Source organism: Prionailurus bengalensis, chromosome A1, assembly GCF_016509475.1.
Source record: "Prionailurus bengalensis isolate Pbe53 chromosome A1, Fcat_Pben_1.1_paternal_pri, whole genome shotgun sequence".
NCBI lineage: Eukaryota > Metazoa > Chordata > Mammalia > Carnivora > Felidae > Prionailurus > Prionailurus bengalensis.
This window is the reverse complement of record NC_057343.1, coordinates 105,846,813-105,874,516: the sequence shown is the minus strand read 5'-3', so window position 1 is coordinate 105,874,516 and position 27,704 is coordinate 105,846,813. Positions and strand designations below refer to the sequence as shown.

Genomic DNA, 27,704 nt, shown 5'->3' with positions numbered 1-27,704 from the left:
AATAGTAATTATCTGTCACCCTCAGGGTCAGCTGGGGGAGGCATCTGCCACAGAACACTGAGCTAATGAGATATACTTGTGTTTGAATACGTCACCATGTCACAAATGCAGGCTTTAATCATTTTTACTATTGGTCAGTTGGACATACAAGGCCGAAAGACATTCTGAGGTCAGAGCTAAAAGCAGATTAGCTTTTGTCTATCCCAGAAAAAAAAAAAAAAAAAAAAAAGGCATTTACCGTGATTTTATCCTGATTAGCTCATTTCAAATTTCAAAGGGATGGTGACCAGAATTTGTTATTTTGCAGTCTTTTTCTGCAGGACTTCTGGACTGTAGCCCCTCAGGTCTCAAATGGGTCTGAAAAGTTTATTGTTCAAATTGGCCATTTAACATGACTGGCCATTGTTTTTTTTTTTCTTTTAATGTTTATTTATTTTTGGGAAAGAGAGAGACAGAGTGTGAGTGGGGCAGGGGCAGAGAGAGAGGGAGACACAGAATCCAAAGGAGACTCCAGGGTCTGAGCTGTCAGCACAGAGCTCAATGCAGGGTCCGAACCCATGAACCGTGAGATCATGACCTGAGCCAAAGTCAGAAGCTTAACCGACTGAACCACCCAGGCGCCCCTGGCTGGCCAATGTTCTTGATCAAGAAGTCATCCCCCCTGGGACGCCTGGGTGACTCAGTCTGTTAAGCATCTGACTCTTGATTTCAGCTCAGATCATGATCTCACAGTTCGTGAGTTGGAGCCCAGTGACAGGTTCTGTGCACTGACCCCTGAGGACCCTGCTTGGGATTTTCTCTCTCCCTCTCTCTCTGCCCCATCCTCACTTGTACTCTCTCTGTCTCTCTCAAAATAAGTCATCTCTTAGCACCCAAGATAAATAGAGGAGATTGCTGAAAAGAAGGTGAGCAAGTCTTTGAGGAAAGGTGTAAGGCATCGGGATTGTTCAGATCCTTGGGAAAGGAAAGAGGCAGGATGACAGGTGGTTTATGTGTGTGTGAACACACAAGGGTGTTGTGGCAGATGTTCCTTAGTTGCTCTCTGCATGAAGATAGGCTAAAATATCAGTGAAATATACCCTAGGAGTTCATAGAGTCTCCCTCAGGGGAGTACTTGCAAGGAAAATGAACAGTTGTGTACCTGATTTGTTTATATGGTCATTTGCCTAAAAATCACAAGACTTGGGCAGAATGAATACATGTAACGCAGTGCTGCTTGTAATATGGTCCAAAATTGGCAGCATCAGCATTACCTGAATGTGGCATCGTCTAGAATTGTCAATTCTCAGGTCATATCCTAGGCATGCAGAAAACAGAATGTCCAGGCAATTTGTTTCCAAGTGTTTTTTAAGTAATTCTTGATATACTGAAGTTTAAGAAGCACTCTTCTAGGCGTGTATTCGATGTGCCAGTCATTTCCACTTCTATTCACTCACTCCACTAGCCTGGTTTCCACGTCTTTCTACCCTTAGTTTCTGGTTCTCTTATCCTGATGGTACCTGATTAGACCATCTGGTTGTATGTGAGAGATAAGTTTTGTAATTTTTATCCTGAGCATAAATCAGAATTCTACTTATGGAAAGCAACTTTGTAGAGGCAATAACAATACTGATTTTTAGCCTGGTGATTTGGTTATCAGCAAGAAGACCATGGTTTTAACTTCTGAGGAATTACCCTTCATTCCCAGGGTAACAGTGGTATAAATTAAGGGATTAAAAAAAAAAGGAGAAAAACACTTACATGGGCTGTAAGTTGCTCCTGGGAAGCTTTCACTTCAGCTTGTAATTTCTCAATGCACTGAAAAGGAGACACGTTTAGAAACAAAATGTATAACTCTTCGTCTAATATAAAGTATTTCAGATATATGCCGGTTCTCAAATCCTGTGAATGGCAGCACTGTCTCAGCTAGGTGCTTTGGAAATCATCATTGAGAAATCTTCGCTCCCATCCCTATCTCACTTTGATTCTATGAAGAGCCCACCAACAAAGAACACAAAGATGTTAAGACTTAGGAAATGAGTAGGAAAATTATGTTTCCTTGATGTACGGAAGGTAATGCCAACCTATCTTATGACATATATACATATCTATATGGTATCAGATGGGTCTGATACTGTTTTTGTAACATATACATGTGTTTTTATGTGAATATATATAGGGATAGATAGATAGATAGATAGATAGATAGATAGATAGATAGATATCTCAAAGGTAGTTACAAACCCATTTGAGTTGACCAAGAAAAAAATTTATGTAAATGCCCAGAGATTCAGAGATTAATAACTTTTTATAAAATCATTGATTAAAGCATATGCCAAGTTTTTGATCCGCTCGTTTGACTACACTGAAAGAAACTATTCCTGGACTAAGTTCGACCTTAAAAACGAAGAGACATTTGGGGGCACCTGGGTGGCTCAGTCAGTTAAGCGTCTGACTTTGGCTCAGGTCATGATTTCCTGTTTGTGGGTTCGAGCCCCCTGTCAGGCTCTGTGCTGAGCGCTAGGAGCCTGGAGCCTGCTTCGGGTTCTGTGTCTCCCTCTCTCTGCCTCTCCCCGCTCACCCTCTGTCTCTCTCTGTCTCTCAAAAATAAATAAACATTGAAATATTTTTTTTTAATGAGGAGACATTTGCATAGTTAATACCACTTACAAAATAAATAGCATATTCATATAATATGATTCAAAGGATACATATCAAACAAACTTTTAAGATGTTACTAACAAAATTAATTATTGTATGTGAATATTCATCAGGGAGTAGTTATATTTAGCCGACACAAATATTATTTACCATCTTGAACTTAAATTTGAATTTCCAACCTAGCCAGAAATGACTGCAGAATTCTCATTTCATAGAAGTTTAGGTAACTTTTTGAGATAAACATTATTTTTTTCTTCTCCAACCTACCTGGTCTTTTGCAAGAACCATTTTTTCGTATGGCTCACCACTGTCTTCCTTATGATCCAGAGCCCCTAGTTTTTCCTCCAGCCAGGAAACTTGCTCAAGCAGTTTTGATTTTGTTCCTTCAGAGGCTGCAAGCTAAAGACATTTCTTGTAAGGGCATGTAAGTACAGTGATTTTTTCAAAGCTCCTTTCAGAAGTCTAATTGATACATGAATTACCTGCCACCAATATCTATTAAACATGAAAATGGCTTCTGGAATATTCCTCATAGCTGGAAAAGATTAGTGTAGAGAGAAAATGAAATAATGTTGACTTTATATTCAGTAATAAAGATCTTTCTGGGCAAGAGATGAGACTACATAATTACAACAGGCAGAGAGATTTCTAATGCAACAACCTCAATGCTCACCCTTTTATGTTTCAAGAATGTACTTTGTTTTTACATGTGAAATCTGTACTGTTTTTTTGTATATAGTTCTTGGAACTTAACTCTTGGGGGACCTACAGCTCTTGAGAAAAAATAGGAATACCGACACCCTTGAATGTTCACCCTTTAAGCAGCTGAAGGGAAATGCAGGAATTTCAAATTAAAGTCTGATTGGAGGCAGATCTAAGCTAAACCATCACTAGAAAATGTCTAAGGATGATGAGCTTTGTTTTACTGTTTGTAGATTCCTCTTGAGGAAAGGGGAGTTTGATAGTGTCTCATTCTTGAATTCCCTTGGAGAGCCCCTGGACTAGCATTTCCTTTCATTCAGACAGCTTATTGTGCATTTTTTCTATAGCTCAGCAACAATTCTGAGAGTCTCTGGAAAGGGACACACACCTTGTATTCATTCCAGTTCCCAGTGTGTCCTTGGAGGCATGAATTACCTTTAAGTATCTCTTTCATACTATTCCAAAAATTCTTGCGAAGCATGCTGTCTCATCTTGAAAAGCGCAGTAAGTTTTTAAAGCTAATTTACCAAATGGGGAAGCCTAAAGAAGTTGCTCCGTCACGGAAATAAAGTGGGAACGTCATATATAAAGTGGCATTGATCTACACAATCATTCGCTTGCAATTATTTGTTTAGTTGGTGCTTCGCAGCCATTCTGTTATGTTCTGGAGATTATAAAAGCACAATGTGAGAGCCAGAGGGAACACATATGTCATGAACTGTTGGCTGTGCCTCTCAGCTCTCAGTGACCTTGGAGACCTGTTGGGCTCCTCATGGACAGTGACAAATTTCAACCGAGTACATGATAGCTGGGAGATATAGCCTGGTTGTTCCAGGCACCCTTCTATTTTATAACACAGTACAGAGTGTAATGGCTAAACACTATGTGATTGAGGCAAGTTTCTCAGTTTCTACAGGCTTGATTTTCCAATCTGTAAATGGGAACGGGGATGAAAAGAATAGTACTTAACTCACAGGTTTGTTTTGAGGATTATATGAGTTTATGTAGAATAATGCTTGAAATATTTCCTGTACTTAGTAGCTATTATTATTATTATTATTATTATTATTATTATTATTATTTCTTCTACCTCCTCTAGATTACAGTATTGATAAAAGTCTTATTCAAATATTTATCAAACTATAAAACACAGTGTCTGAAGACATCACAGCACCTTTGAGCTGGTTACCCTAAACTCAAACTGTATTCGGTTCACTTACTTCCTACAACCACTCTAGTGTTTAGGGAAAAGACCTCTCTACATCTGGCATTTTCTTTCTCTCAAATACAGTCCTTCTCAGATTGGTCAATTTTGTTCCCATATTCTACCTGACTTATAACTCATCCAGTTCCCATCTGGTTGTCTTTCTTTTATATCTGCCTTCTATTATTTTCAAGCTTTTATTCATTCATTCAACACTCATTTATTCACTCATTTGTTATAGAAATATGTTGGGCATTTATTAAAAGTAAGCCTTCAAAGGTAAAAAATGAGAGTGGCATTGCTTATATGTTCAAAAAGCTTGCACTTTACCCAGAAAGGCAAAGAATTTTAAAACTATTATGTAATATGAAAGTATACAGTTGAATAATAGTAATGACCCTAACAATTTACTGGGTATTTACTATACACCAAGCCTTCTGCAGAGCCTTTTGTTTTCATTATTATTTGTGTATCTGAATTCATCTTCATTCCCCTTTTGCAGATAAAGGAATTCACTAAGTTTAGTAAAGTTGTGTAACTTGCCCAAGCACAGAGCGAGTTATGTGTTACAGCCCAGGTTTTCACTAGTGGGCACTGGGTCTGATTCCCTAAAGCCCAAATTTGACCCCAGCTCCCGAAGCAGGACCTGAGAATCATGAAAATCCCATCCTGTTTTCTGCTGATTGGTTCAAGAATCAAAGTCTTAAATAATCAGAGTCTGGTTTTTCTTTGGCCACAGTTAATAAATGCGGATATGTGATCCACTCGTACTGCTCAGCAGGAATTTTGATGATTTGGGGAAGCATTCTCTCTCACCTACCAGATATGAATGCTGATGTAGCCATCCTACAAACATCCAGGAAACCTGTATGCAATGAAGCTACACTCTGAATGGAAGAGTGACCAACATTATTGAAATACTGTATCAACAAATCTTGAAGCACATCCTACCTTGGACTCACACATAGTGAGCTAATAAGTTTCCTTATTATCTAGAAATTGAATTTTCTGTTACTTACTACCATAAGCATTCTACTGATACACTGTCACATTCCAAAGCCCCATGCTCTCGACCACAAATAAGTAAATTCTATGGAAAAACAGCAGTAATTAACATTTATTTGGTAGTTACACCATACCACTCATTCTGGGTGCTGTCTGTACACAAGCTACCTTAGTCCAATGCTCAAAACTCTATAAGGAGTTTTGGTTCATATTTTTTATTAATTATAACCATTTTAAAGAATAAGAAACTAGATGCTTTTAGGAGTGAATTAGCTTGCCCATAGCTAATAAGAAGAGGTTGGTTTTGGATCTTCAATGGACTGCCTCCAACTCTGGGTCTTACATTATTTCCAACCCTAATTCTAAGGCTGCCTATAAAGATGAGGCCTGTGGTTTTTCTCTCCAATAACTACATGGCCTTCAGCATTATTTCTCACATGTTTACCTATTTACCTGAAAGAAAATTTTTGTCTTTTTTTCCTAAAACTCAAGAATTCTGTCCTAACATCTTGCTTCCTTTTTATATAGACATCAACCCCATCTCTTTCTTGCCCTCTTATAAAAGGTCTTTGTCTCAATATCCCTTTGATTCAGATATATTTACCTCAGGCTTAGCTTTCCTCTAATAAATCTTGACTTGGAGTCAGGGATCTATGTGTTAGTCTCAATTCTACAACTCACGGACCCTAGGACCTTGGTACCCATAATAGGATTTTATATGCTATGTTGCTATGTTTTTACAGAGTATTTCTCCAGCCGTATGTGTTCAAACTGGACTGTAAATTCCCCAGAAGGAGGAATGGAGAATTCTGTCAAAACTTACAAGACACACTCAAACTGGTCCGGAGCAATCTTTGCTAAGATCATTCCACTTATTAATTTTATAAACTTAATTCTCATATGTATGTATCATCACCTCACAGCAGCCTGATACAGGGATCGTATTCTTTCTTCCATATATGGATACATTAGGGGCAAGATCTAGTAATTTCTTGTTGCATTTTATTTTATAATGATGAAACTATTTATTTGCATAAGGTGATACTGAGTCCCCTTTGAAAATAACCCATCAAATAGGACTCATAATCCAAAAGGGTAGAAGAGAAAAGAGATGAGAAGAAAATAAAATAAAATGAAAATCATACATCAGTTTTTTTTTATTCTATTTTAGCACCGTCTGAAAGATTGTGCTCTATTGCTGAGTCACAAGATGTTAGTTGCCATTTTTTTCACTCCATTGTTTTGATGGATGTTTTAGGACTTTTTAATATCTAATTTTCAATTCAGGAAGCCTTTAGGAATGCTGCCTAAATCCAAATTCAAATTATGAGATGAAAAAAAAGGCATCAAAGTAAAAGGAAATCCAAGTTAGCCTGAAAAATACCATAATTGAATTTTAAAACTCTGGGGACCTTGGTCATTGCTTCTTCTTCTTGTTTTTTTTTTTTTTCTTTTTTTTCTTTTTTCGTAAGAATGGCTTGGTTTTATAGAGTAGAACCTTGTTTGGGGACGGATAGAAAAAAAGTTTAGCCCAACTTAGTATCTACTCACAAAAAGAGATTAGAAATACTGGACATCTGTTCTTGAAATGACTAATCTTCATATATCCTAACTAGCCACTTTTAAAAAAATTTTTTTTCAGTGTTTATTTATTTTTGAGTGACAGAGAGAGACAGAGTGTGAGTAGGGAAGGGGCAAAGTGAGAGGGAGACACAGAATCCGAAGCAGGCTCCAGGCTCTGAGCTGTCAGCACAGAGCCCGACGTGGGGCTCGAATCCATGAACCATGAGATCGTGACCTGGGCTGAAGTCGGACGTCCAACCGATTGAGCCACCCAGGTGCCCCCTAGTTAGCCACTTTTGCTGGAACATAGGTTCACAGGATGCTGGAAGGTTCATTTTCTACCTCTGACTCTTTTTGTCAAGCAGATCCCCTTCTCTTCTTCCAATAGTGTCAAAAAGTTTGGAGGGAAGAAATGACTTACAAAATATGAACAACAACATTTGTCTTCAGAATTAGGTAAAACAAAGAAGCAACTTCCATGTCATATCTTCAAGGCTGTGTAAATCCACTAAAAAAAAAAATTCAACTTTCAATATTTACCCCAAAGTTAAATAAAAAATCATTATAAAAGTATTGTAATATAGCTAAAAGTGAAAGAAAGGTAAAATTTTATCCATTGTACAGTTTATTGATGGAGTCAAGAAAGGGTACTGATATATTTTAGAATTGTATTCAAGATTGTGGTTAAAGCAAAATGACTTGGACTTCACAGAAGATGGCATGGTGGTCCTTCCATGTAAATAACTACTAAGCTGGCAAGAACTGTCAGAGCCAATCAGTTCAGAACTCTGGAGTCTAGTAGGACACCTGCATCCAGGAAAATACTGGAGGAAGAAAGAGACTGGCATTGAAAGAAATCTCTGTCAGGTCACTGGCTAACTGCAGAGATAATGGCACAGGAGACTTTGGTAACCACATGTGAAAAGAAATATAATCTTTGGAAAATTAATTAGGAAAACTAAGTAAACATACAACTGCAGTCTTCAACAAGCAACAATGGCAATTCTTAGAGAGGAGTGGGTGGAGAATCCGATTTCTAGAGTTACCACATTACAATACTTGTCTAGTTCTCAATGAAAAATTACAAACCTCACATAGTTAAGTATGGTGCATTTATTTAAAAATGATTAAAACTGTACCTGAAGAAACTCGGACATTGAAATTTTGGACTTACTGGACAAATATTTTAATCTTTTTAATGTTTATTTTATTTTTTGAGAGAGAGACAGAGCATGAGTAGGGGAATGATAGAGAGAGAGGGAGAGACAGGATCCAAAATAGGCTCCAGGCTCTAAACTGTCAGCACAGAACCCAACAGTGGGCTCGAATCCATGGTCTGCGAGATCATGACATTAGCTGAACTCGGTCCCTCAACAAACTGAGCCACCCAGGTGCTCCTGGTCAAATATTTTAAATTAACTGTGTTAAATATGCTCAAACAGCTGAAAGAAAAAATGAGGAGAAAAAGTAAAGAAAATCAGAAGAGTGATGTATGAGCAGATAGAAGATATGAATAAAAGGGATAGAAATTATAAAAAGAAACTAATTAGAAACTCTGAAGTTGAAAAGAAAAATAGTTAAAATGAAAAATTCACTGGAAGAGTTTAACAGGAGATAGAAGCGGCAGATGATAGAATCAATAAACTTGAAGGTAGACCAACTGAAATTTCCCAGTCTGTGGAGCAGGAAAAGAAAAGTAGGAAGATAAATGAACAGATCTAAGGGACCTGTGGGATACTACCAGGCACATTAACACACACATTATAGGAGCAAATAAAAAGATACAAAATAAAGTGAATCAAAATGGTATAAAAGGGGGGCATCCGGGTGGCTCAGTCAGTTGAGTGTATGACTTCATTTCAGGTCATGATCTCGCAGTTCATGAGTTCAAGCCCGGCATTGGGCACACTGCCTTCAGTGCAGAACATGCTTTGGATCCTCTGTTCCCCCCCCACCTCCCCCACTTGCACTGTCTCAAAAATGAACATTTAAAAATAAAAAACAACAACCAAAAAAATGATATACTAGGAAAAATCAAACACAGAAGAAGGCATCATTGGAGTAATTAAGAGTAAGAAAGAAGTAAGATACATAGAAAACAAATAGTAAAGTGGCAGAAGTGCATCCTTCATTATCAGTAGTACTTTAAAAGTAAATGGGTTACAAGGGATACAGGAGTACTGATGCATAGGGGCACTTGTACCCCAATGTTTATAGCAGCACTCTCAACAATAGCCAAATTATGGAAAGAGCCTAAATGTCCATCAACTGATGAATGGATAAAAAAATTGTGGTTTATATACACGATGGAGTACTACGTGGCAATGAGAAAGAATGAAATATGGCCCTTTGTAGCAACGTGGATGGAACTGGAGAGTGTGATGCTAAGTGAAATAAGCCATACAGAGAAAGACAGATACCATATGGTTTCACTCTTTCGTGGATCCTGAGAAACTTAACAGAAAACCATGGGGGAGGGGAAGGGAAAAAAAAAGAGGTTAGAGTGGAAGAGAGCCAAAGCATAAGAGACTTAAAAAACTGAGAACAAACTGAGGGTTGATGGGGGGTGGGAGGGAGGGGAGGGTGGCTGATGAGTATTGAGGAGGGCACCTTTTGGGATGAGCACTGGGTGTTGTATGGAAACCAATTTGACAATAAACTTCATATATTGAAAAAAAAATAAAAGTAAATGGGTTAGACCCCCCAATTAAAAGAGATTTGTGGAATGGATAATAAACATGATCCATCTATACAGTGCTTACAAGAGACTAACTTCAGACTTGAAGAAACAAATAGGTTCTAAGTGAAAGGATGAAAAAAGATATTCCATGCAGATATTAGCCAGAAGAGAGCTGGGGTGGCAGACAAAATAAATGCTGAATCAAAATTATTACCAAATGCAAGGAAGGGTATTGTATATTGGTAAGTGCCACTTAATCAAAATTATATACATACATTCACCAAACAGCAGATCTCCCAAATATATGAAAAAAACATTAACAAAATTTAAGGGAAAATATTAGTAATAAACAGTAATAGAGTAGTTCAAGACTTCACTACCCCACTTTTAATAATGGATAGAATGTCTAGACAGAAGATCTAAGGAAATCAAATTGAACAACACTACAATCTAAGTAGACCTAATAGACATATACACGAGAATTCACCCAACAACAACAGAATACACATTCTTCCCAAGTGCAAATGGAACATTCTCTGGGATAGACCACATTTAGACCATAAAATAATTCACAGTACATTTAAAAGGATTCAAATTATACAAAGTACCTTCTCCAACCAGAATGGAATGAAGCTAGAAATCACTAACAAGAGGAACACTGGAAACCTTGAAAGGAAATAAACAACACATTCTTAAAGAATAAACAGGTCAAAGAAGAAATCAAAAGACGAATTAGAAAATACTTAGAGACCAATGAAAAGAAAAGCACAACATACCAAAACTTGGGGGGTGCAGCAAAGTCAGTACCAGAGGGAAATGTATAGCTGAAAACAGCTGCATTAAAACAAAACAAAACAAAACAAAGAAAACACATCCAATCACCAAATTAACTTCACACCTGAAAGAAAAAGAGCAGACCAAACCCAAAGCCAGTAGAAGGAGCAAATGATAAAGACTAAGAAGAGATAAACAAAACAGAGAATTGAAAAATAATAGAATTGATGAAACCAAAAGTTCGTTCTTGGAAATGATCCACAAAGTTGACAAATCTTTACCTATATTGACTTTTTTAAAAAGAGAGAAAAGGCAAAAATAACTAAAAAGAGAAGTAAAAGTAGGGACATCTCTACCAACCTTACAGAAATTTAAAAGTTTAGGAGAACGTACTGTGAACAGTTGGATGCCAACAAATTAGATTATCTAGATGAAATGGGAAAATTCTTAAAAAGACACAAATTAGCAAAACTGAGTCAAGAAAGAGTGGGAAATCTCAACTGATGAACAAGAGAGTGGATCATTCTAACAAATATAAGGAAGAACTTATTGAGAAAATGCAGGAATGAATATAGCTTGTTGTGCAACCACAGTTCACCTGTAGAGTTTTAGCCAGTGGAAATTTTCAAGATGTCATACGTTTCATTTCCTTCCTTTTTTGTTATTGATATGTGACTTTATACATATGCTTTTGTAATTTTGGTTAATAATTGTGTGGGAAAACATGGAAATGTTTCCTAATTCCAAAAAAGAAAAGAAAAGAAAGAAAAGGAAAAAGTTCAAGAGCATGGCATTGTTCAATGCAAGTCAAAACTGCAATGAGATTCCACTTCAAAGCCACTGTGATGGCTATAATTTAAAAAAATGGAAAGTACTGGTGAAGATGTGGGGAAACAGGGACCTTGTACATTGCTTTTGGGAACACAAAATAATACAGCTGTGGTGGGAACCAGTTTGGTGGTTTACCAAAAAGTTAGAGAATTACCAATATGACCTAACAATTACACTTCTAGATACGCACCTGAGAGAAGTGGGAACATCCATCTACCCATAAACTTGTATACAAACGCTTACAGCAACATCATTCATACTAGCTTAATGATGGAAACCAAATGTCCATTAACAGATGAAGGAATAGAGAAACTGTGTTGTAGACATATAACGAATATTATTCAGTCATAAAAGAAATTAGGTACTGATACTTGCTATACCTTGGATGAACTGCACAAGCATTAGGCTAGATGAGAGAGGCCAGACACAAAAGGTCACCTACTGTATGATCCTTTTCATACAAAATATCAAGAATATCCATATCCATAGAGGTATATCCTTAGAGACAGAAAGGAAATTTATGGTTGTGAGGGGATAGGATGAGGGTTTGTGGGGAGCAGTTATTTAAAAGGTACAAAGTGTTCTCGGGGATGAAGAAAAAGTGTTGAGACTTGAGAGAGGTAGTGTTTGCACAACATTGTGAATCCATTAAATGCCACTGAATTGCATCCTTCAAAATGGTTAATTGTATGTTATCTGATTTTCACAAAATAAAATGACTTTCTAGTTAGCTGTCAGTGGTTAAGAAAATTATTAGCATTATGTCATTTCCTTGAATGCTATTAGAGAAAACTAACAAAATTGGATTGACCGTTTTCATTTTAAAGTAGTGAACATAAACCTCGGTGTTGAGTACCCCTCCCCTGAAATAAAAATATCATTCTATTTTTCTTTTAGTAAATTTTCTTTCCTCTTTTCCGAGATAGTATGATTCTGTATGCTTTCCTCAAATATCATTTCTTACTTTCTCTCTCTTCAAAATTCCACTCTCCCCCCTCACCCCAAATGGCTACCTCATCAATAATTTACTGAAGAACTAGAAGCTGCCAGATGGCTACTTCCTCACCTTCCCACCAGCCTTACTCTATGAACCTTACTGCAGCAGGCACTGCTAATCTGTTTCCCGACAGTTGTTTACCCATTTATCCCCTGCTACCAGGCACCCAATTTGGATTAGCTAGCAGCCATGTGTTAAGGGAAGCTTGGCCTTGTCCAGCTCCAAGGAATGAATCACAATTAAACTAAACCAGCCATGTTGGTCTCATTCCCAGGTATGAAAGATTATTTTAAGCATGAGCCTGCCATCCAGGAGAGGCCCTTGGAGCCCCAGGAAAAGGGTTTTACCAGATTTTTTTAAAGACCCATGGGAGGAAGTATGTCTCTTTTTTTCAGTATCTTTTAACTGCATTTAATTCTTGAATTAGGACACAGTTAACACTGAGGATGATGGGGCAAAGGGTAGCACCCCTGTTCTTGGTGACTTTCTTGAGCCACTGAATTAACCAACTTGGAACTGTTCTACCTCAAAACCTATGTTTTGCACATAAACTTATGTTTTGCACGGCTCTTCTGTGCTGGCCTTATTATAAGACTTTAACTGGGAAAAGCAACCTTATTAAACAAATGGAAAAGATATTCTTTTGTCAAAGCCCAGCCCTTTCACTTGGCTTTGAAGCCCATCTTCTAGATCACAAAGCCTTGACCCCTGTAATTTCTGAACTGCGCACCACTCCCCACCCCCATTCATTTCTGCATTATCTATCTCACCCTTTCTGGTCGATCCTTTTTAGCATATAAACATGTTAATAGTAATTCTCGTGAACAAAAGATGTCCATTGATAGCTTAAAATAATGACTTTTCTTAAAATAGTTGCCTACCTACCCTGTTGTCACTTTCTTAGAATATTCCAACGATTTTTGTAAGGAAAAAAAACTATTGGCTTATATAACTGGGGACACAGAAGTAGATTTTTGTTTCACTCACAACTAGATCCACAAACTCAGATGAGGTAATCATACTCTGTCTCTTTTACCTCTGTATCTTGGTGCTGTGCCTTTATGTTGGTCTCATTATTTCCCAGTGCAGACAATCTTTCTTCACACAGTGGGAAGAAATGTTACCTAAAGCCTTCCAGGTTCATGACCTCAATAGTAAGACAATTTTTCCTCTAGTAACAGACTGAAAAAGGACTCTGTTTAGCCCATCTTAGTTCATGTGACCTCCCCTGGGTCAGTCTTTAAGGCCAGGAAAATGGAGTGCCATAATTGATTAGAACGTAGGTCATGTGCTTAATGATCATTTCCTGTAGGTAAGAATACTATGATTGACAACCACAGAATTATGATAAGATTGGAGCCAGGAAAAACATTTCTCCAGAAAAGGTAGACATAAAAACAGAGGCCAGTTAGAGTCCATGCTGTAGGTGTTAAGTAAGCACAATTATACCATTATGCTCAGAAGCATATGCATTTCCCAAAATGTACCTGCATAATATGATGCATCTGTTCTACATGAATCCTAAAATGCACTCACCTCTCCACCAAAAGGAGATAACCCAGAGTCATATCAAGTTACTTCATTTGTTCCACATTTAGATCTCCAAATTACATGCATTTTCCCTCAATCGCATGCAGATGAGACACATCATAATATGATACCTAAAGATTAAATAGAAAACATACCCTCCCTAAAAACAGGGTATTTACAATATAATTCTCCTTTTTAAAAAAATGGAAAAGGAGAAACAACGTCTAGTTGTCACTGGCCACTGCAAACACCACCTTGTACTGGCTAGAGGTAACAAGGCCTGTCCTGGCCGTGCAGTGAGTGAACGTTTCTGATGTGTTTGTGTCTGCTTCTGACCCCTGGGAATGTTCATTGTCCTTTTCTTCCGTGACCACAATCAAGAAAACATCTAGAGGATGTTGCTTTGGTGGGGAGTGGTACTGAGTGTGTGTTTCGAGTATGTCACCAAATTCCTGTATTTGTCAGAACCTTTTTGGTTAACGTTACAGAAACCCAATGCAAATTGGCTTAAAAAGAGAACTAATTGGTTTTTTAACTAGAAAGTAGAGGCACTTCTTGAGTCTTACGTTAGATTCTCAGAATTCTCTCACTTCACTATCCTTGGCGCGCCTTCTCTTTCTCTCTTTCTTTTTCTCTCTGTCTCAAACTACAGGGAAAAAATTTCCCCAGGGGCTGGGAAGAAGACTACTCTGAATTACATTTCTCTCCTAATCTCTTTTTAAATTGCCTTCTGCCCTCCATATGCTATTGACACTGATCTTGACCAGATTGCCTAGATCCTCATTTTACCAAACATAATGCACAGATTTCTAGCCATGTCATTCAATCTCCCAGTAAAATATTACACATCTTAGTACTCCATCTAAGTACTTCTTGAAACACTCTCCTCTTTCTGTTTCCCGGACATGATTCTCTGGATTTATTCCTGATTCTCAGTTTCCTTGGCAACATTTTTTTTTCCTTTCAATTCTTTAAATATTGCAACCTAAGGGTTTGGTGTTGGGCCCAACTCCCTCCTTTATCTATGCTCATTCTCCAGCTGATCTCATTGGATGCTATGGTTTAAACACTAGCCATTAGGTGCCATAGTTTAATATTTTTAATGTTTATTTATGAGAGAGACAGAGTGCAAGTGGGGGAGGGACGAGAGAGAGAAGGAGACACAGGATCCAAAGCAGGTGCCAGGCTCTGCACAGTCAGCACAGAGCCCGACGTGGGGCTCAAACTCACGAACCGCAAGATCAAGATCTGAGCCAAAGTTGGCTGCTTAACTGACCAAGCAACTGAGCCACCCAGGCACCCCTAGGTGCCATAGTTTAAACATGTTGGTTACTCCCCCCCCCCCTTTTTTTTTTTACATACAACCACTTAGCTTCAGGCTAAAGTATATGTATATCCACAACCTACTTAATATTGTCACCTGAATGTACACTAGTCATCTAAAAATTAATGTATTCAAAATGAAGTCCACATATTTTATATGTTCCCCAGACTTCTGTCTTGAATCACCCATCTATATGTGTAAGCCACAAATATATTCCAGACTTCCCTTTCTCTCATCATCCACCCAATTCATCAGAGAGTGCAATTAGGGAAACCACCTCATTAATTAATTTGAATTCTCATCTTTATCTCTTCTCATTGTCTTTTCTCCTAGATCTCCGACACAACCCACACACAGACACACAGCAAATAATACTGCAGGAGAGGTTTCCAGGGTCATTCAAAAACAAACTGAGTCTCAACAAATCTTGCAGAGCTCATACTACAGAGAACGGAGTGATTTCATTTAAAAACAAAGGCTTCCCTTGTGCTAAATGCTCTGTAAGCTGACTTGGACTAGTACTAAAAACTATGAAATTCTTTGGCAATAAATAACAGATGCAAGCACTTTATAAATTACCTCTTCTACCTGTGGAATGGGCAGGAACCCCTATGTCTGAAGACACACTTAGTTCACAAAACTGGTTTTGTCTCGTTTCAGTTTTATAGCTGAAAACAAACAACACATTCCTCATCCTACCTCCATCCTGGACAAAACAGACTTTTACATTTATTAATATTTCTGCCTTTAAAAATCTATTTCCAGCCATTTCTAGGTTCAAGCACATCTTAAAATAGATCTGCAAAGGCCTATAATTTAGAAGCATAGTTACCCCTATATAAATTTGCTAGGGTTGTTGTAAAAGAGTACCACAAACTGTGTGGCTTAAACATCATAAATTTATTATCTCAGATTTCTAGAGGCTAGAAGCCCAAGATTAAAAAGTCAGTAGGGTTGGTTCCTTCTAAGGAACCTTCCGAGGAACTTCTTGTACACCTCTCCTTCAGTTGCTGGTGATTTGCTAGCAATCATTGGTATTCTTTGGCTTGTAGATGCATCACCCTGGTCTCTGCCTTTGTCTTCCTGTGACTTTCTGCCGGTATGTCTGTGTCTAAATTTCTACTTTTTCTAAAGATACCAGGCATATTGGATTCGGGGCCCATCTTACTCCACTATGTTCTCATCTTAACAAATTACATCTGCAACAACGCTACTTTCAAATAAGGTCATGTTCTGAGGTACTGGGAGTTAGAACTTCAACAGTTGAATCTGGAGGGGACATAATTCAACCTTTAACACCCCCAAGTTTGGGGAGGAAAGAAACTCTGAATAATAGAGGAAAGTTTAAGCTCTGAGTGAAAATAGAAATATTTACCAAAGATCAATCAATAATTGAAATATAAAGTTAGGGTTGCAGGCACAGAGATTCCTAAGATTTCTTTAATCTCCAAAAAAACTCTCTGGGTCTTATGAATGGATAAGAATATCAGAGAGAAATGAGACATGGGAAAAAGTGAGGCAATTAATCATTGACTTGGGTATAAAGGTCAAATGTTTGGATGTAAAAGTCAAAAAACAATAATATCAGGTTCTGAGAAATTAAAGTCAACAGCTGTAGTGGCCTAGGACTGACTCATTCCTAGGATACCCCCAGTCTGTCCAAGTTCCAGCACATTCTTAGAGCTCTTTCATGGAACAGAGCTCAGACTCCCCCTGCTGGTCGGACTCAGAGTTGACTCAGCTCTCTGGCTTGGGGGAAATGCATTCTGCCATTATTGAGTTTCTCTCAGGAGTTTCCCTTTCTTCCCTGACCTCCTCAATGTCTAGTTTAATACAGGGCAGCTGGTTTCACATACCTGCTCTGCGTTCAATCTTTTCTTGTAACATCTGGGAAACATCTAGTTGTTAAAGAATGATAATGGAAAATGCCAATAATCTGTTAGTATTATTATGCTCATAGTTTTGATTTTGAACATCCTCTAAGGAATGTCCAGAACTGCCCTGTGACTATACATCCATTCAATGATGGCAAGAGACTTGCATTTATACAACTTGAAGTTTAAACGTTAAACTGTTCCTGAGGTTAATAAATAAGATCTTCATACACAAACCACATGGCCATCTGATATTTTCACCTTAAAACCCCAGAAACTGACAAATGAGAAGAAAAACCTAGTTCAAAGACATAGATCCAGGGTCTGATGTAATATTAAAGGACTACAACATTCATAAGACCTAAGTGAGGAAATCCAAATTACAAAGCTTTGAGAAGAATCCAGAACATACGTGGGGCAAATTGAGCTTACATAGACCCTTCCAAAGGAAATGAATCATCTTTAATATTTAATGATTCAAATATTAAGGTAGTTGGGGTAACGGTTGATCACCCAGTCACCTAAAGCTTGAGATTTGTCTTGGGTACTACTTTTCCATTAGTTAACCACTAAATCCAACTCTTAAGTATTTCTTGAGTCTATCTTCTCTTCACCACTGATGGGCACTTACCATTTCCAAATTGAATTTTTTCAAGAGCTACACACCGATGTGCCTGGCTCTGGTCTCCTCACAAATTTGTCCTTATGAGTACCCTCAGAATTTTTAAGTGCAAATATGAATATGCCCTATTTAAAGGTTCCCCATTGCCTATCAGTCAACTCAAATTGCTATATTGGGAAGGGCATGAGCTTTGACATCAGAGAGATAAAGTGGATGGATTGTAACTTGATTTGAGACTTCAGGGAAGTCACTGTCGGGACTTCTTCCATGAGGCATATGGTAAAGTAAGGTAATTATAATTGGTGGTGGTGGGGAAGTGGGTGATGGATTATGAAAGAATCTATGAAGGACATCTAACCCAAACTTGAAGGAAGAAGAAAAGCATTTTTGAGGAAGGAGCATCTAATTGAAGATCTTAAAATAGGAGTTTGTTGGGATTTTGTGGATAATGGGAAAGAGGGTAAGAGGAAGTAGCAGGAGCAATTATAGGTAGAAGCAGAGGGAAAAGAATATATTAAATAAAACTTGGCTCTGAGGAACAAAGCCTTTTGTTTCTTCTTAAATGAGAAAAGTAAGGGAGAATACGGCATGTACAAGGAATCAAACGTGGTATGCAGGGAGTGGTGTAAGATTAAACTGGAGAAACAAGTAGGGAGTATCTGACTACTAATGATGGAAGGATCTGTTAAGGAATATAGATTTGCCCCTGATGGTGTAAGGGGACTAATTTAAGATTTAAGCCAAGGAGAAATATACATTGTGGAATCTTCCCTCTGGGTGTGGTATTGAGGACCATAATGAAACAAGGACCATAACGAAAGTTTCTGCAGTTGGTGGCCTGAACCAGGACGATGATGGGAGAGATAGAGAAAAGAAGATGTATTCAAGAACTATTTGAGAGGCATCATTCATAATGCTTAGCAGTTGACTGGATGTGTGGAATGAGGAAAAGGAAAGAATCAAAGCTGTCTAGATTTCTAATATGAACCACAGGGTGGCTGGGGGCACCTGTCCCAGCTTAGGGACAAGGAGGAACAAATTTGAGAGAAGGAACAAATTTGAAGCAGGAAGCTAATTAACAGGTAGATTTTGAGTTGAATGAGAACTTGGATGGCACTATGCAGTAGGCAGTTGGATAGTCAGGTCTGGGATCATGAAGAAGATCAGGACTAATGATGAGGAGGTGGCTCTTCTTGGCACATTGTGTGCTTTAGGGCAAGTCACCAAGGAAGAAATGTATAGAAAGAGCAGATAAGGGACTGCAGTCCCACAAAAGAGCTTTCGTCATTTGCAAAATGGGGATAAGACTTTCCAGGGCCTTTGGCTAACATACATAGGAGTACCTAGAAGAATGCTTTGCTCACAGTACAGGCTTAGTAAACATTAAATGAATAATTTACCAAAATCATATACCTGATTTACTAATTTTCTTATAAAGATTAAGGAAAGTAAAAGTTTACCATCTCTGCGAAACCTTATAAAGAAAATGTCCACACAAAAAACACCTGTTCTTATCAGCAGAGCCATGACTCATAAGGGATAAGGCATTTTGCTTTTTCTTAGACAAGAAAGTCACATTTATTAGTGCCCGGTCAGCTATTTAAAACTGACCTCTATTTGATCTTGACATTTATAAGCAAAAGGAAGTCTTTAGTTATGTAACAGGCCAGCAGTCCATGTGTCCCTCCTTAACAACAATAGTAACAGAAGCCCATTTTTCATTGTGCCTGACTCTATTCAAAACAACACATCTCTTCACCAGCTCATATTTTTTCCCTTACATTCTCTGAAGCTCTCACTTAATGCCCAACAATCCAATAAGCAGGCAGTGGCGGGGGGGGGGGGGGGAATTGGCATCTGCTTCAGTAAGAGGGAATGTGGTTGTGTGTTAAGAGGGAATTCTGCTGTAAAATCAACCAGAAGCAAAGTGTTAAATGAAATTTCCAGTAACTAGGTTTCATGGTGTAAAGAAACCCATTCCAGGTTAAACAGACTGCTTGTGACTTTATGGCATTAAAGTAGACTTCTAAATAGATTGGAAAACAAAAACTCATTCACAAAAACTCATGATTTCAGATTGGCACATCAAGCATAATTTCTGAGCATTTGCAGAAATGAATACTCCTACCAAGGGCACATTACTTATTTCAAATAAACTTGACATCAAGGGATCTACTGTTGCATTTCAACAATGAAAAAAGAACCAGAATATTTTGGGAGAGCAGTCTCAGTATGTATTGAATCACTTTTAGCCATTCAAACACATATCTAGCCTCTAAAAACTTGCTGAAGATCTCTATTCTTTTTCTATTCCCAAAGTTAAAGAAAATATAGATTGAATACTAAGAAGCAAATAATGGGAGTTTATTTTAGAGTCTTAGGTATAAAATGATGAATTATTTTGGGTTATTAGAGTGAAACATACTAGTCTTTTGTCTTTGCTTGCCTGCTTGCTATACTAAATGCTTAAGGTGAAGGATCACTTAGACGATTCATTCTATCTCCAGCTATTGCATAAATAAGAGAGGTCCACTACCTTCTCACAATAAGCAAGTATCTTGGTAAAGTACCCAGAAGACCGAATCTAAGTTTCCACTCAAAAATTTACCTGGGGTTTCCATCCAGAGAGTCCCTGTTGAAAGTCACAGAGGTACAGAGCAGTGGAACAGAACTGAGAGTCTACAGACTCATACATCTATGAACAATTGATTTTGACAAGGCTATCAAGGCCACTCAGAGGAGAAAGAATCAGCTCTTCAACAAACGGCACTGGAAAACCTGATATCCAGATGTAGAACATTGAAGTTACCAGGACAAAGCACTATGTGCAACAGAATGGTTAAGGGGTTGGATGAGCAAGGCAGAGATCTCCATTTGCCAGCCTAATCTCCAATACTCCCATTCTTAGTAAAAGAATCCTCATACTCCTAGGGTGGCAATGCACCTAGCTAAATATTCATATTTCTTAGCCCCCAGGTAAATAGCAGTGGTTAGGGATATAAGAATTTTTTAACTGAGTTTTTGAGAAAAGTTCTTAAAAGGGGTTGCACAGGTGGCACTTGTCTGCCCTATTTTGCATTTGCTTTTTCCTTCTTCGTATTGCCTGACCTGTGTATAGAATGGCTGCCTCTGCAAGTACGTCTTGGATGTTGGAAGCCGTGTTTGTGAATGCATGAAGAGACTAAGCCCAGGCTTTCGAGGGTTGTGAAGCTACCAGGCCTGTCCTGGGCTGCTTGTGTCTAGACTTATATTCTATGAGTCTTGTTTAGGCCACTCTTTTGGGGGGTTGTTTGTTTTATGTACCCAAGATTAATCCTAATTGATTAAATCAGTCTCTTTGCTGCTGGGACATGGGACAGGGATGAAGAGAACCCTTTGCCTGCAGATTTGGATGAGGCCTGGAACTTCAACTTAGAGTGGGAATTTGTAAAAAGGAAAATCCTTGGGGCGCCTGGGTGGCGCAGTCGGTTAAGCGTCCGACTTCAGCCAGGTCACGAACTCGCGGTCAGTGAGTTCGAGCCCCGCGTCAGGCTCTGGGCTGATGGCTCAGAGTCTGGAGCCTGTTTCTGATTCTGTGTCTCCCTCTCTCTCTGCCCCTCCCCCGTTCATGCTCTGTCTCTCTCTGTCCCAAAAATAAATAAACGTTGGAAAAAATAATTTAAAAAAAAAAAAAAAAAGGAAAATCCTTGGCCCCACCCCAGATCTACTGAATCAGAAACTCTGGGGGGTAGTGCCCACCAATTGGCTAGAGCGCTCCAGGTTCCAGTTTGGGAACTGAGATAAGTTTTTGTTCAGTGCTGCTTGAACAGGAAACTTCTTTTATTTTCTAATTTTTTTTTTATTTTTTAGGGAGAGAGAGAGAGAGAGAGAGAGTGTGTGTGTGTGTGTGTGTGTGTGTGTGTGTGTGCGCGCGCAAGTGGGGAAGAGAGGCAGAGAGAGAGAGACAATCTTAAGCCCACTCACACTCAGTGCAGAGCCCAACTTGGGGCTGGATCCCACAAACCTGGGGTTGTGACCTGAGCCCACATCAAGAGTCAGACGCTCAACCAACTGAGGCACCCCAGGAAATGTCTTTTAAACGGTTTTGGCTTATGACCATATGTTCTTACGAATAGGAACCATGATGGGGTGCCTGGGTAGCAGAGTCAGTTGAGTTTCTAATTCCTGATTTTGGCTCAGGTCATGAACCTCCTAGCTCTTGCATCAAATCACATCTCTTTACTAGCTAGAGTGTATGGCACACTTCATATGCAACCAATATTTTTTAAGTATGGTATCCCTAAGACACATGAAGCTAATTCTGACTATGTAGTTGTTAGTGGGTTCACCTCCCTGGTGAAGGAATGATCACAGATTTCCCCCATTCCTCAGTTTCCCCATAAAACCCTGCAATGGCCACATACCACCACTGCCCATTCAGCTCCCACTCTGAGCAAAATCAGAGAATGGGCAGAAATAAAAGACCCAAGAGATGAAGCAGAAAGGATGGAAAAGGTTAAAGGACTGAAGTCCCTTTACCACAAGAATACCTTGAAAAGAGTGGAAGAGAAAGCTCGATCCTGAGAGAGCCAAGCTAGGACAAGGGAACTAGGGTGGGAGGGGAGGTTTCCTGCTTGAGAGACTCTAAGAGGGTGAATGCTGAAGAACTGCTATGTTGCAACTTGGGTGTCTTTCGAACTTTTTGAGAAACACCAGTAAAAAAAGAAGCTCCTTATACACACACACACACACACACACACACACGTTAGCCCATGACATGTGACACAGAGAACCACCCAGTTTTGTTTTCTTTTGAGAGGTAGCGGGGAGGTGCGGAGGGAAAAGGAGAGAGATCATCACCTGAACCAAAATCAGGAGTCAAGAGTTAGAGGAGGCTTAACCAACTGAGCCACCCAGGAGCCCCTATATAGTTTTGTTATGACCACTAAAAGTGGAGATAAATGAATCTTTATTGAGAAACTACTAAGAGCCAGATACACTTGTCTCATTTCCTCTTCACAAGTGCCCTATGATACCAGTTTGTTTACCCCCTTTTAGATAAGATAGCTGCGACTCAGAGAGATTATATAAATTGCCCAAGGTCATTAATCTAGCAAGTAGTGGAGCCTGGGCTCTTCTGGGTCTGCTGCTAGGAGCTGGGAACTAGAAGCTGCTGATGAATGGGAGAGACATGGGCCAAAACTGTTGCCTGAGGAAGTGTCTCAGGAACTGCCCTGCCGAGTCGCTCTGCACTGGGAGACCTCTGGATCTGGGTTCCATTGTGAAACTGTGGCTTTTCCTGACATTTCCTTTGCACAGGAAACAGTTGGATCTCAGCACAAAAGTTGTGGGATCTATTTGTTTGTGTGTGGTCACAAATTGCAGCCCACCCAAGCCCCTTTGTTCATCCCTCCCATCTGCACTGCCGATAGAAACCAGCACACATGCAAAAACTGCTTTTTATGGTCCTCCAGAAGCGTTTTTACTCCTTTGTCTCTAGTCCCTAACACTTTCCCTTGCTTCTACTTGGTCCTCTTGGTCCTTTATCTACTACCCAATTTCCAGGCATTTCCTCCCACTGATCTCAACCTACTGGAAATATAATCAAGTATTTTCTTCAGCAAAACTTGGTAATGTTGAGTTATTTACTGTATTACCTAGGACAAACGTTTGATTCTCATGCCCCTTTCTCACTCTGGCCAACTGAGTTGCTGCAAACTTCTTACAGCTCTAAATAGCTCAGATTATAAATCTCAATCGCCAATTATCCTGATCTCATATTGCTTTTATTTTTATAACAGAGACATGACTGCAGAGAAATAAAGAAAAATTGTTAGCTAGAGGGAAACCAACAAGGAATTCTGTTTACTGTGTGATGTCACAGAGGAAGTGGACACAATCTTCTCATTTTGTCACTGTTTGTAGGTTTCTTCTTCATAGTGAACCAGTAGAAACTCTGCTGGAAGGGACCTTAGAAAGTTTCACTATAAGTAAACTGAGGCACAGGACCAAAAGATGCTTTCGTGTACATGAAGCCCTAGGCATCTATACTTTCCATTCTCAGTAAATTCTATGTTCTTCTCTAAGAGGCAAAGCCAGGAGGTAACACTTTGGCTAACGGTGAAATTTACCCTTTTCTCAAAGGCAGGATCTATTAGTTGACAATACCATGAGCTTCCACTCCTTGGTTCCAGCACAAATCTTTGTCCTCTCCATTACCTCTGCTTCCTCAACCTGTTTCTGGGCCACCAGACCAGCCTGTCTGGCCAATATTCAGCCATAGGACTGACAAAAATAATTTGGACTACCAGTGAAAGCCGGCTAGTATTTTCCACTATCCTTATGACAAGTCCTAAATTAATGATATTTAAAAGAAGCTTTAACAGGCATACTTGAATATAGGAGAAAATAGCCACCCCCCCCCCAACACACACACATCATTGTCTTGAATACTAATGACAACTTCTGTTTTTGTAATCACTCAGTGGCATAGCCTGGTAAGGAAGACAGTGGCACCCAGTGGACAAATGTTTGATTGTTTGACACAGGTGTTCGATTCTGAAATATTTTCCTATCTCAGCCTCACGGAAGGTCTTTTACTTCCCTTGCCTTTCCCTATTCTTCTGTCATCACATTTTAAAACTATCTACTGATTTTAAATATGGGGGGAGGGGAATATTCTCATATTTTTTATGTTTTCAAGAATAAGACTAAAAACTAAAGTACTGGAGGAAGCAAAATTTTCAGGATTGAATCCTCTCAGCAGTGTCTCTATTTGATTAACTCTTCAACTCTAATAGTAGAGACAGCCAAATCTAATAAAATACTCAATTAAAAATGTAATGTTGAAAATGCCTGTAATATGGTTATTTTTTTTTTCAATGAAATTCACTTGGTTATACAAATTTGGCAACTCCAAAGGCAATTCAGGAAAGGAATACACACAGACCCTGCAATTTAGTGCTATTGTAGAGTTTATCTGGAGCTATACAAGTACGTATTTTCACTCACTTGCTCTTTCTTTTTCTTTTTTTTTTAACGTTTATTCATTTTTGGAAAAACAAAATTTATTTTTGAGAGACACAGTGCAAGTGGAGGAGGGACAGAGAGAGAGGGAGACACAGTATCTGAAGCAGACTCCAGACTCTGAGCTGTCAGCACAGAGCCCGACACGGGGCTCAAAATCACGAACCAAGAGATCATGATCTGAGCCAAAGTCTGACGCTTAACCAACTGAGCCACCCGGGCACCCCTTACTTCCTCTTTCAATGATTCTTTTGGTTGTGAGCTATTTGGGTACAGAAGCCCTGTTTATATATCTTTCTTCCCCAAACATCTAAGTAGCATCTTACTTACTGTAGGTACAGAGAAGTTGAGTAACATCCAGTTAGCATTTTATATACTTAATCTGCAAATACTTTAAAAAATGGAACTAATTGTTTGATATTACAGAAAGGATCATGGAGCTAAGAATCTTCAGTGTTAGGGGCTGGTTGTTTTTATTGTAAAATCAAAATATTTTATAAAGAACAAACGGAATGATTACTTTTATGGGCGAATCAAATTTTATTGGTTTAAATGTGAAGACATTAAAAGGCCTTCAGTTACAAAATAAACATATATATCTTCTCCGTGCAACCTAATACTGGCCAGGGTGCCCTCTTTTCATTAGTCATTCAAAATCTCTTCCAGGTTTGGAAGCTCTTGTCCATCACTATATTCTTTATAACTCATAATTTTGCTACAGTTTGAGACTTGTTTTTACTTGTTTTAGAAGCAAGACCCATTGGCAAGCCAGGGTTATGGCATGTGGCTGACATAGAAACTTTTCCAAATGGGTCTGGGCCTAAGGCAACACCCTTTCATTAACTGACACAAGTTTTTACATCAACCACACTTAGTAAATAATAAACACATCCCTAAGGAAGAGATGCACTTTTTCGGTAAATTGGAAAAAGAAATGGAGGCCATTTGTGTGTGTCATTACATTACATGTTAATTATACTTCTTGTAATATATAACACAAGCACCCTAGTCTCTCCAAAAAATCTTATTTATTTATTTATTTGTTTTGAGAGAGAAAAAAGAAAGAATGAGAGAAAGAGAGAATGTGTGCATGCGGGCGCGTGAGCAGGGGAGGGGCAGAGAGAGAGGGAGAGAAAGAATCCCAAGCAGGCTCTGCACTGTCAGCGAGGAGCCTGATGTGGGGCTCGAACTCCCAAACTGTGAGATCATGACCTGAGCCGAAACCAGGAGTCAGACGCTTAACCTACTGAGCCACCCAGGTGCCCCTCCACAAAAATTCTTATAAAATTCTGATGTAAGCAAACTTTGCTAGACAGACCTTAGTACGCAAAAAAAAATGAAAACTTCTTCAAAAGTTTCTAAAAATATATAATAAAATGTATCAATTCACAATAAATCAATAAATGTTTATAACATTTCTGTCCTTTTTCCTCTACTCACTATCTCCAGGAGTGACTTTGCTCTCAAGGGCCAAACCCCACTGCCCAGGAGGAGAGGCAACAATTAACATTGGGGTTTGTGCTGTGCACTACACTGTTTACAAAGTATAATATTGGGAAACGGGCCAGTCCCTGGTCTGAGCTTTGCTGATTCCCACAGTCACCATGTCTGACATGAAAGCCCTGCTAGGTCATCTCTAGAGCGTCGAGTACAGCCCACTACTGGTTGGGCTCCACCGCTCCTATGAGTTTTAAAGACCCAAGAGGGAAGCCAAATCTCTGTTTCCTCCAACAGTTTGAGAAAATTGCTCCTCTGTGCTCCCTGGAGGTTTTATCTGACCTCTGGTCTTATCTGATGTTTGCAATGCAAATACACTTCACTGATTCAGGAGAACTACTTGCTTAAAGATGGCTTGCCTAACTCATGGGCTAGGGTGAATGGAAATCAAAATACAAACGTAAAAGGAGTTTTAAAGGCCGGAAAGATCCATGAAGACTGAAGTAATTATTGTTATACCTAAAATGAAGCCCTCTGTGTGCGTGTGTTGGTGTGTGTATGCATGCATGTATGTGCATCAATAGGGGCAGAGGTCAAAAGACAGACTTATTTAGGGGCACCTGGGTGGCTCTGTCGGTTAAGCATCCGACTTCAGCTCAGGTCATGATCTCCCAATTCGTGAGTTCGAGCCCCGCGTCGGGCTCTGTGCTGACAGCTCGGAGCCTGGAGCCTGCTTCAGATTCGGTGTCTCCCTCTCTGCCCTTCCCCTGCTCACGCTCTTTCTCTTTCTCTCTCAGATACAAAATAAAATATAAAAAAAATTTTTTAACAGATTTATTTATTTATTTACTTTGAGTATAGTTGACACACAATGTTCCATTAGTTTCAGGTGTACAACATAGTGATTCACCATCTCTATATACTGTGCTGTGCTCACTATAAGTATGGCTAGCTTCTGTCACCATACCACACTATTACCATATCACTGACTTTATTTCCTATGCTGTGTCTTTTCTTTCCATGACATATTTGTTCTATAACTGGAAGCTTGTACCATTTTGTAACACCCCCCCAACTTTATTTTGGGAATTAACAGTTTGTTCTCCTTCTGTTTTTTTTTTAAACAAGTATTTAGATTTACATTTGTTCTCCTGCACCCTTAAGGAACATACATTTCCATTGTGAACGACAGGTATTACCTGTTCAGATAAGGTTTTAGCCTTTTCTTCTGCTTCCTTCAGGCAAATCTCCAAGGCCTCAAGTTGTGCCAAAGTAAACGCCATCTGTCCAGTTTCCAGGGACTCTTTCTTTAAAACAATAATCAAATATTATTTTGTGATACGGATAGCTTCCTGAGTGCATCTCAAACAACTTTATGGGCTAAGGATAGAGTTAATAAACTCACACAAATCATCTCTTTTTCTTCAACACAGTAATTTAAAAGAGTGAAATGTTATAAAAACAATGGTCTCACTCAAGAGTTTAGTGTCTAAAAGGAGGGTAAAAAAATGCTTAT

At 38.9% G+C, this 27,704-nt stretch overlaps 1 protein-coding gene across 1 annotated transcript in view; it reads right to left on the bottom strand.

Annotated features, from left to right (window-relative positions):
- Positions 1-27,704, bottom strand: part of CCDC192 (coiled-coil domain containing 192) — a 213,119-nt gene that overhangs the window by 150,753 nt on the left and 34,662 nt on the right. The window contains exons 3-5 of the mRNA XM_043586830.1: positions 27,388-27,495; positions 2,908-3,039; positions 1,741-1,797 (exon numbers count right to left, since the gene is read on the bottom strand). Coding sequence (XP_043442765.1) covers positions 1,741-1,797; positions 2,908-3,039; positions 27,388-27,495 — 297 coding nt within the window. The remainder of the gene's footprint in view (positions 1-1,740; positions 1,798-2,907; positions 3,040-27,387; positions 27,496-27,704) is intronic.